At 36.4% G+C, this 10,900-nt stretch overlaps 1 protein-coding gene across 2 annotated transcripts; it reads right to left on the reverse strand.

Annotated features, from left to right (window-relative positions):
* Positions 1-2,588: 2,588 nt before the first annotated feature.
* LOC131165452 (malate dehydrogenase [NADP], chloroplastic) lies at positions 2,589-10,774 on the reverse strand. 2 transcript variants are annotated; one of them, XM_058123292.1, is made up of 14 exons: positions 10,411-10,774; positions 10,219-10,312; positions 8,033-8,119; positions 6,915-6,999; positions 4,973-5,154; positions 4,797-4,867; positions 4,612-4,702; positions 4,422-4,496; positions 4,233-4,334; positions 3,973-4,095; positions 3,461-3,529; positions 3,298-3,366; positions 3,074-3,127; positions 2,589-2,993 (listed from the first exon to the last, which is right to left on the reverse strand). In XM_058123292.1, exons 1-14 carry the CDS (start codon positions 10,566-10,568, stop codon positions 2,940-2,942), a joined length of 1,314 nt encoding a protein of 437 aa, XP_057979275.1. In that variant the 5' UTR covers positions 10,569-10,774; the 3' UTR covers positions 2,589-2,939. The 2 variants fall into 2 exon arrangements, with proteins under 2 accessions (XP_057979275.1, XP_057979274.1); XM_058123291.1 differs by having other exon boundaries at positions 2,629-3,127.
* Between the last annotated feature and the right edge of the window lie 126 nt (positions 10,775-10,900).

Consider the following 10,900-nt stretch of genomic DNA (forward strand, 5'->3'; position numbering starts at 1 on the left):
TTCAATGCAGTGTGAGTGTATATAGTTATGTATGAAAGTTGTGAAAATACTGTTATCGATTGGCGATGAAATTTATTTTCTTTAAACAAGTGCAAGCATGGATGGGTATATTCGATTTTAAGGGGAGACTCTGTCGAAATTTTTACAGTAATTCGATGTAGTGTGAATGTATACAGTTATGTATGAAAGTTGTGAAAATACTTTTATCAATTGCCGATGACTATTATATATAATATTTTCTTTTGTTTCCTTTTAAGCCTTGATGAAGTGATGTGATATTCCTAGACTAAATTTGATGTCATGAACGTGTTGGATTTCATGAAAATAAAATGTTCTTTCAAAGTAGGTATATGATGCTTGGTTTTGATTTTCATGATGATGTATGTGTGAAATACGATGCTAATGAAATGATATATGGAAACACTAATCTTAAACTAAACTATATACAAGTGACAATTCTATGCAAATGCAAATATCAGACTTGATGTAAATGATTTACTTAATGCAGATGAGGTTAAGCTTAACTATTATTCTTGATCTAGACCTCATGTAATGGATGAACTAGGTGTAAAGTGGAAATGCAATTTCTTTTTTTTATAAAAGGGCTTTTCAAGGACTTCATAAGAAAATCATGCTCATTGAAGTTTGTTGTCCCAAATTGAACTGTGAAGGCACTTTAGCCTCGGATTTTGGAATTGGATGATTTATTTTATTTTCTTGACATTTAGGGCTCTGATTTGCAAAATGAATGCCTACTTCTTCTTCTTTTTTCTTTTTGATTACATAGGAACTTCAGCCACCAACGAGCCCTTCGGACCTCTTGGTGCAGCACCAAACCTGCAGATCAGCGTCCTCCGCCCCCAAGTCTCGCTGATCAAGGTAAAGTCCGGATGCGGACACAACTTTTGTGTATTAGTTGAACATTCGGCTAACCTGACTCTCGGAACACATCTTCATTACCATCCTACTTGATGCAATGTATGTATGCTAACGTTTGAGGATCGAACGAAAATTGTAAGTAATATGAGTTTCCTAGATCAAAAGACAAAGGAGGTGACCTAGTAGCATAATCCAAACATGAGGTGCTTCTCCTATGAGTCTCTTTTCATAAAGAAGACAATTGACTGATTTTTCATTTGGCTTTTTCAAAGTTTTCTTTTATGAATCGATGAGCATTATGGACTTTCAAAGAAGTTGAAATATGTATTATGCAAAACTGAACACTATGCTGCAATTGACTTGACCTCTGAAATCTTGACTTTACTCGGTCCATTGATGAACAACCTAGTCCAAACTACCCCAAGGTACATGGTTGTGTTGAGCGTGTTTAAGTCACATGTCTCTCTAATGACATTGCTTCAATTTTCTACCCTAGTATAAGAGTTGAGCTACAACAGTTTAAATCTATCATCTCATGATGACTTGATATTGGGAACTCAAAACTCCTTTTGCCCTAATGTATATCTTCTTAGTTTATTGTTATAAAAGGATCTATGTAGTTAGACCATTGCATCAAAACCTTCATTTTGTTATTTTGGCAAGACTTGTGCTCATGCAATAAAGACATCTTCTTACTTCTTCAATAAACCCAACGAACCAAAGAGAACATGATTGTCTTCAATATTTCAAATGAACACTTCCCATCATAACTAATTGAACACTTCGAAATAACTAATTCTTGTTGACTCTTGGCTGCCTAACTCTTTATTGAAATCACAAAAAAATTGTAACTAGTATTAAATATTCATTTTTGAAGATTATTTATAAGTAAATAGTTTGGCAGCTCGCCTTTTTCTCTAAGACACCACCACCACCAACAATAATAAAAAACAATCATGTTTTAAATCTTAGTAAGTGGTGTCTGGGGTCGGTTACATGAATTTTTTTCTACTACTGCAACAAGTAGTTTATTTTTGTTGATTTAAGATTGTTAAGTTGTTACATTTTTCATTGTGTGTATGCAATTTGGATTTTTTTTTTTAATAAATGTTGGTGGACTTTTCTCTATCATTATTTTCTTCCCTATTTTGGTAGTTTGAAATGGCAAAATTATTTGTGCAAAGTTTTTTCACTAGATTATATCCTACATAAGTTCATGACAATGTTTCCTGAATGTTATCCACTATAAACTAAAATTGCACTTTTAGAATGTAAAAATATAATGGAATTAACAAGTCATGACTCCTTTTTTCAAGTTTTAGAACACACTCGATGATAAAAAGATTTAGAAGTTAAAAGTTAAAGCTGTTTAAATACTCCAAATATTTTAACATTGAAATTTTTTCAAATTCCAAATAATCCCTAATACCTAAAAAAAAAATTCAATTATTGAATGTTGCATGGGCCATGCAAAAATTGCTAGTCCAAACAACATTTTTTACTTAAAAGACGCTGCCCCAAGTAGCGTCTTTTGTTTAAAAAATGCTAGATGGTCTAACATTTTTTAGGATGCATCAAATGGGGAAATAAAGTTCCCCCCAAACTTTTCTTAAATATTTTTAAGGTTAACAAGACAGCAAATTGCCTGCAAAATACAAATACAATATTCAAATTTGTATTCTTAATCAAGTAAACAATTAAGTTGGCAATTGTCCAAACAATGGGAACAAGGAATTTGCATCTCCAAAAGAAAGAATGAGGTTACAGTATATTCAAATTTATATTCTTAACCAAGCAAAACAATTAAGTTGACAAGCAACAAAGCAAGCTACACCGCAAAATGCTATATAACCTCAAATCTGGAATGCCTTAAAATTTGACACATCCATTTCCATATGCAAAATTATATATTCAGTGATACTCTGCGAACTTATTCCCACAAAACAGTAGTAATTAGTATTTGGGCAAAGTAGCATATTTCTGACATGATTTTTCCAGCGTCCCCGTCAGGCTGCTCATTGGAAGTTGGCAGAAGAATTTTTGAAAGAGGAGCTGTCCTGTTACATTTCTCCGGGAAGCATCGTGTCCCCAGGCAGATCACAGACGGCTACACCCTAAAAAAGAGTGCAGTATATTTAGATAGATAAATGGTATTATCAACAGTAAGGAAGCAATGATGTGCTATAATACTTGCCTCCCCTGTAAGGTGGGCAACACATCTCTTCTCTGCTAACAATTCGGCTTCAGTCTGCAAAATAGTAGTGTGAGCCGCATTGAATGAGAATTCAGTGTGTGTGTGAATGCAGGCTGTCCTTGGGGAATGTTGAGGAAGGAATAGGTTTCTATTCCCTTCCTCCTTTTTCATTCAGTTCCATATTGTGGCCAGAAACTCGTTTAGGCTACAAAAAGAAAGCCTACCTTGGTCAGTCGCTTGAGAAGGAAATCATCAAATATGACATCCTTGGCAAGCTCATAATCACCATCTCCCTGAAGAGCATACACATTTTGAGAAGCAATATTATATTAATTTCAGCAGAACAAACACTACCAAAAGGAAAATAATTGACAGGGAACAACTTACTTTTGATCTACATGGCATGCTAAAAACAATACCCTCTGCTATGCCATAAGGATTTCCATTGGTATAAACCTACAATGCATTAAAAAAAGGTAAGATTCAAGACTAGAGATTGTGATGGCCAATCTCTGTGCAACTGCTGCCACCTAAATAAATGCAACGTGATAAGCTGATGATATATTATGGAGCATGACACCTCTTCCTTATAGGAAAAGTAAACAAGAATACACCTCACACACCACAATGAGGCTATTACGTTAGTATTGAGAAATCTCCAGTGTATTCTTAGTACATTGCTTCCTCTTCATGGAAGACTGCATTTCAAATCTTTCTTCCATTTACTGATATGTAGAAAATTAATGGATCTTCAGCAACATTATCGTCTAAGATCTAATCTTGCATTTGCATAAGACTTAATGAAAAAAAGTCAATTACATTGAATAACCCAAAATCAATCATTTCCCTTGAGCAAATTGTAGGATTTATGCATACATGTGTCAAGCAACAGAACTTACTCCAGTCGAAAACCAATCACCCTTGGGCGTGGGAGTTATTAAAGACCTCATAGCATCCACAACTGATACAGAAGTTGATGCAGCTGAAGATCTTCCCCATTTCTTAATTAGATCTCCACCTCTCTGCATATTAATTTTTCCCAATTATTGTCCAAAAAGTTAGGGCCCACCGTAGTTTAAAAACATTCCATATAAACAGATGCCCAAACATGTCTGATGGGAGTGTGCGTGTGTGAAGATGTGATTAGATTAGATCTTACCTTCTGGATCTTCTCTGTGAACTCCTCCTCTAACCACTTGGTGTCCTTGATGACGTCTTTGACAGGTAAGCCATCAATTCTTGCATTCAAGAAGTCTGGAACCTGGTGGAATTTACATGCAGAAACCCTTTAAACGAGAAGCAAAGAAATACTTTACATTCACTCTTACTAGAGTATCTGCCTAATGACCTGAGTCGTTGAGTGGTTTCCCCAGATAGTCATATTTGAAACCTTATCATAGAAGACTCCTGCCTTGAGGGCCAGCTGCCAAAAATCAAGCCAATGTGTGCATTAGCTGTTGCACTAGCACTAGCCCTTTTGGTTATGATAACAATAATTTCATATCATTGGCACAGGTAATGTCATAAGCAATTTTTACCTGGCATTTTGCTCTATTCTCATCTAACCTTGTCAAAGCATGAAAATTTTTTGCTGGTATATTTGGAGCATTTTTTAGACATATTAATGCACTGCATGGAAGAGTGAATAGAATCACAAACCACTGGCACAATTGGGAAATACATAACATATGCATCAAGTTAAAGAAAAAATTATATTCATTACTTGGTGTTACAGGGGTTGCCCACTACTATTACTTTGACATTGCGGGATGCCACAGCATTAAGAGCTTTTCCCTGTGAAGTTTTAAAACCAAACTCACTGTAAGAAAAGTGCCATTGCTGCCAATTGTTGCTGTTAACATAAGTTATAAATAGTAAAATGCAAATTCAATATAGCACCTGCTCTGCAAATATCTGCCCGTTAATGTCTAACAGATCAGCTCGCTCCATCCCAGGCCCTCGAGGCTTTGCTCCAATTAGAAGAGCCCATTCTGCATCCTGGAATACCTCGTAAGGATTGATGCCAATGCTCACTTCCCTCAACAATGGAAACAAGGAATCCTCGAGTTCCATAGCAACTCCTGCATGCATTGATGTCATTTTAAGATGCCTCGGCATGTCAATCATCACTCTGGAGGACTATGGGTTCTCTCATCAAACATCAAGAACCAATTAGTTCACTTAAAAATCTAGAATAGCAAGGTTGAAACTTTATTTCCAACCTCCATATATTTTTCTGGATATTGGAATATATTTTATGATCTATTCTAGCATAAAATTCTATTCATTTGAATTTGCCAACTTAATCTAACTGCTCTTGGAGTTGATGTCATGCAACATGTATATGACCTAGATTCACTAATTTCAACCATGGATTTTCTCAAGAATACATCATTATTTATTTATTGATGTTCATGTGAGTGGAAAATCTACTGAAAAAATGGTTGTGGATGTGCCTGCCTATATGAGGTTTGTGTGTGTGGCGTGTGTGGGAAATAATTATGATGGCGATAGAAAAATGGACAATCCTTATGAACATTTTACTGTACATAGTGATGCTAGTAAAGGCTTTAATCTAACATCTCCTGGGGTTGATGTATGCAACATGTAAATGACCTAGATTCACTAATTCAACTTTAGATGTTCAGTTATACCTTTTCCATTGAAAAATTTATTGATGTTCTCAAGAATACATCATCATGTGCTTATTGATATCCATGAGTGTGCAAAATCCACTAAATATGGATGTGAACGTGCCTGCATATGAGGTTGTCGTTGTGATATGTATATATGAGATAAAATTAGGGTGGTGATACAGAAATGGACAATCCATTATGAACATTTTACCATACATACAGTGCCAGTAAAGGCTTTCAAATTAGATTTTTTTTTTTTAAAAAAAAAAAAATTATTTCAGCTGGATGAATAACAGATTAAAAAGATCTACTAAATGGAACTATCTACGATAGGTTTTGCCACTGTAAATATCTGAAGTATTTCACTGGGGCAATTCGAGTCTTGTGCCTTCGTTTTCTTTCTTTTCATTTGATCCCTTCTCACTTTGATCCTAAGGCACAAGGAAATGGAGGGTCGGTCGTTAACAAGCAAGCATTCCCGACTGCTGAATACTAAAACAAGGATAGCACCACCTGCTAGGATGATGAATCATAACAGAAACAACTGCTTGTGCCATGTTATTTACAACCACATTCATCAATTTGTTCAATAAATTACCTTCCAATTTGTACTGTAGGACACATTAGGTGCATTTACATTACATTAGGTTCATGGAATAGAATAAGTTTGGAATGAAATAGCCATTATATAACGATATAATAGTCTACAAGGACAAAAAAAAAAAAGGGTAGATGATCATGTAAAACTTGATATTATTCCAACAAATATGGAATAGACAAGAAATGGTTATTCCCAAATCTCGGCATAGGGATGTCTATTCCAATGCTATTCTATGTTGGTTGGAATACCACCAACTCCCCTATATCCCTGTACAATAGCTATTCAATTCCCTCCCTATTCCATTCCATGAACTAAATGTAACATTAGCATTCAAGTGTATGTCAGTATAATCTACAATGCAAGCACAGTGGTCTTTCTTTTCCTTTCCTTCTCAGCATTATTTTCTAAATACAACATTCTTGGCATGCCTATGTAGGACTGTTGTTTGCATAACAATCCATGTTTCAAAATTCAGAAACTGTTTGCAGTTTGGGTAGGTCAGTGTGTTAATGGTGCCGCAGGAACGAGAACCATGCTACGTGTTGAATGGCACAAGAAAAAGTAAATCTGGTAAATAATACACTCCTAGAATTGGGAGCCATGCCTTCAAGAGCTTGGAATGACCTTTCAGATCCCAATAACTTCAATGCAATAGGCTGATCTGGCCCAAAAACTTCACCAGATGCAAGCTGGCATAAGACAACAGATCAATCAGGCTCATATTCTCAAAAATCTAGTGAGATAATAGACAAGGACCTGTACAATTGCGTATTGGTAGTAAGCTCAAACAAATGTACGCAACAGTAACAATGCTACTTTATTTGCAAAAGCAGTTTCTTACAAGAGGCTAAAAGAAGGGCATAGTCATACATTTTGACAAATATATTATTAATCTTGTTCAGACTACTATGCTGTCTTCCATGTCTCATGGGAAAATTATTCTGTTTCATTTCCTTAGAACTTGAAACTGCAGCTCTATGAAATAATTGAATTGAATGAATCTCCATGAAACATTCAACCATGCCATCAGTAAATAAAACCGTTTATGACAGTCAATTTTGGCAATTGACTAACTTTTATTAAAATGTATTAAAATTAAACAATCATCATTGCCTCCTTCCATTCTAGAAAATGCTTCCATGTGTAAGAAGGACGTGATTACTCCCCTGACGCATGCCTGTGTTGTTGAAGAGGATATTCTTAAGGGTAAAAGACACTTACATTCCCCAAGGTTTTAGAAATCCCAAGGACTTCCCCTGAGGTTTCAAAAATTACATAGACCTCCTCTGAGGTTTGCCAGAAAGACACTGAAGTCCCTTTATATTTGGCAAAAAGGTAAGTTTTTTTAGGGGTATAAGTGTTCCAAAAATAAAATATCAGGGAAAGTCTGTAGGATCTTTGAAATCTTAGGGGAGGTCTGTGGGAATTTTTAAACCCCGAGGAGCTCCAAGTCTTTTTGTCAAACCTCAAGGGAGGCCATGTCTTTTGCCCAATTCTTAGAATCAGTTTTAGTGCAGTAGGCTGACTAGTAGAACTGAAACCTACTGTGTTTGACAACTTTGCTATCCCTATAGGCAATAGAATTGCTTTGCAGTTCATTAGGAAATCAACAGTAAATTGAGAGAGGGGTTTCTTTGAACTTCTTTTTTCAGAGGGTTGGATCCATAAAACCATACAGATAAGAAGCAAGAGATTGAACCATGGGCTACAACAATTCCTTACTTTGAATAGAAGATGATTAGATATCATTCCAGCAGCACCTGACACTGCAATATTAATTAATTTCTTCCAGGATTTTGTCTCCTCTTCCTGTGAACACATTAAAGCAAAAATTCTTTAGGCAAAGACAGGTTAAAAATCAGCCAAATGACCTAAACAACAACAATCGAACAAGACATTCTGAACTGCAAAAAAAAAAAATAGACACACGGAGAACAACGCTAATACCCCCCCCCCCCCACTTTCTCTGATCACGGACAACAATAAATTAGCCTGTTAATTCAGGCACCACATTTACCCAAACCAATATCGCTCTAAGGTAAAGTGTGCCTGAAAGCCCTAAGGCTGCCCTAGGACATTATTTGCGCTAAGTGGGAATTTGGGATTTAAATTAAACCAAGAAATTTCCAAGGCACTTATCCTGGCTGTCCCCACGACTGGGCTAGCCCCCTCAGGTAGTATGAGTCAGTGACAGGTTATCGCTGCCTTTTGCTATTACCGACGAATATTGATAATGACAAGGGAAAAATGTTTACACTAGTTAGTGTGAAACAAATCATTCTTAATTTGAAAACATGTTTCACATGCCATCCACAAACCACTCACACATTTCATAAAATGTGACCCAAAACCTAGGATAATTGTTAGAAGATATGGAAAATCATTCCTAGGGAGTAGGGCCTCACCTAGTAGCTTAAAATTTTAATGAATCTTCGACATGATTTCACAGCCTTGTAGAGCAACAGGTTTAGAACTCAATCCTACCCCTTCTAATTAAAAATTAAATTTTCATAATAAGGTATTGTAGGATTGTCCTTTCTCCACTCTTCAAGCCCAGTGGACTTCCATGCGTTGAGGCATGTTAGAAGCCATTGAAAGCTATTCCTAGTCTCACCTAAAACCTTAAACCTTTAAATAAATTGGTCATTATCACATATTAACTCCTTACCTAAATTTCTGAAATTTCTAGTCTCACAAGTTTTACTCGCTATTTTCTTCGAATTACAAGTTAGTCAAACCAAAAATAATCCAATGAAAAAAAAAAAAAATCTTGAACTGATCAATGCTAACATTAATCAATAAAAAACCAACATAAATCAAAATCTTCTAATTGTTAGTACCGGAGGAGCCCATGGGTGGGCTTGATACACCTGGGTGAACACCAACTTGACCCAAAAAACTTAAGTCTATTGGGTCTTGGACCCAACCATATATATAAGCACCCATCATCCACTCAAATTTTCCAATGTGAGACAAACTCACAAGTGGAATTCTCAACAATCTCCCCCTCTTCCAAATCGGCGGCCCCACGTACCCAACATCCCGGGGAGAATGTTGAATCATGTCTCGGATACCAGTGTTGGGCGGTCAAGGAACTTCTCAACCCCATGAGCTAGGGTGAAACTTTCCCTCACACTTAATAACAGACCACCAGCCCCTTCCACAACCGATGTGGGATAACCACAACACTAATAAGCGATTGAATTACATTATTTCTTAATTGTTAAATGTTAATGCAAAGATGCTTCAAATTCTAATGAACAATTAAGGGAATAAAAATTTTAATCATTGTTTGTTGCAGCTTAAACCTGTTAGATGTGGACAAGGAATGGTTTTAATATCTCTCAAACACATTCTGCACATGAAAGCCCATTGGGTTGAAGAGTGCATAAAGCACAATCCCACCATATCTTCTCCTATAATTATAATTTTAATAGAAGAATGAAGACAGTTTTAACTCTAATATTTTGTTTGGTTGGCGGAATAACTATTCCTATAATAAGATGAAATGCAATACAAATTTGATAATAAATATTTTCACTGCTAATAGTTATTCTTTGTCAATTCCTTATTATTCCATTGAACATGTAATAAAGAATCGGCATTCTCGTGTGAAATTTGGGAATAGAGTCATAAAAATTTGTCTATTTTACGTACTTTCTAATAATAATATGTATTTTTTGTAAAATTAATCAAATCCTTTTATTGCATCTTAAGAATAGGCATTCTGTAAACCTAAATCTTTTAGTTGTACATGCTCTGATTATAGCATATCAAAGAACCCATTCACCTAAAAAACTTAAACTTTTTCAGCAAGGGCAGGAATATGTGCGAGTGAGTGTGTGGAGTTGAAATCAAGAAAATTCAGAGATTCATCAAGAAGATCAATCAATTCTACAAGATCGTACTGCTTTGAGATCGTAAGTGACGCAGAACACGCCGAAGCAATCGGCCTTGGCCTTGGGATCTTCGGTGGGCAAAGTCGCCGGAGCTTGAACTTGACTGTGAATTAAACAAAAAATTCAAAAACCCAGAACATTGGATTTAAGAAAGAGCAAGGAGAAGAGTAGAAAGTGAGGAGTAGAGGATTTGAAGCTTACTTGGACACAACAGAGCAGCAAATTCTTGCGCTTCGCGCTCGAGGGAGGGGCCGAAAGGCATGGGGGCGGCGGTAGCTGAGACAAGTGGATAGAAATGAGAGCTGAGAACAATGAAGACCCGTTTGGGCGTGCGAAGCCCCAAGCTCTGCAACAGACATGGTAGCTATGGCAGAAAGGGGAAAAAAAAAAAAAAGACAAGTAGAGAGACAGAGGAGTGTAGTTTGGAGGGAGAAGCGAAGGGGAGGAAGGAAAGTTTGAGGAAGAGGAGGATAGTTTGAAATATTAGTATGAGGTCATGCTCATGACACTTGTCAACATACTAAGATAGTGTGATTCAAAGCACACATCCATGTGCGACTGGGATTCCACAAGCCGGATTTGCATTTGGGAACCTTTATCCTCCTTCGATTTGGCCAACTTAGATCAATCTAGAGGCATATGGTCAAAGTGGCAAGGACCTGTTCCATCAGGCCCCTTGCAACAGTAACTC

The sequence above is a fragment of the Malania oleifera genome, chromosome 10, assembly GCF_029873635.1.
Source record: "Malania oleifera isolate guangnan ecotype guangnan chromosome 10, ASM2987363v1, whole genome shotgun sequence".
Taxonomy (NCBI): Eukaryota; Viridiplantae; Streptophyta; class Magnoliopsida; order Santalales; family Ximeniaceae; genus Malania; species Malania oleifera.

Excerpts from the sequence above, each read along its gene's own strand:
- LOC131165452 (XM_058123291.1), bottom strand. The coding sequence starts at position 10,568 with ATGTCTGTTGCAGAGCTTGGGGCTTCGCACGCCCAAACGGGTCTTCAT. Across the intron at positions 4,335-4,421 it reads GAAACCACTCAACGACTCAG|GTTCCAGACTTCTTGAATGC; the intron begins GTCATTAGGCAG and ends AAATTCCACCAG. Across the intron at positions 3,367-3,460 it reads GCATGCCATGTAGATCAAAA|GGAGATGGTGATTATGAGCT; the intron begins GTAAGTTGTTCC and ends TATGCTCTTCAG.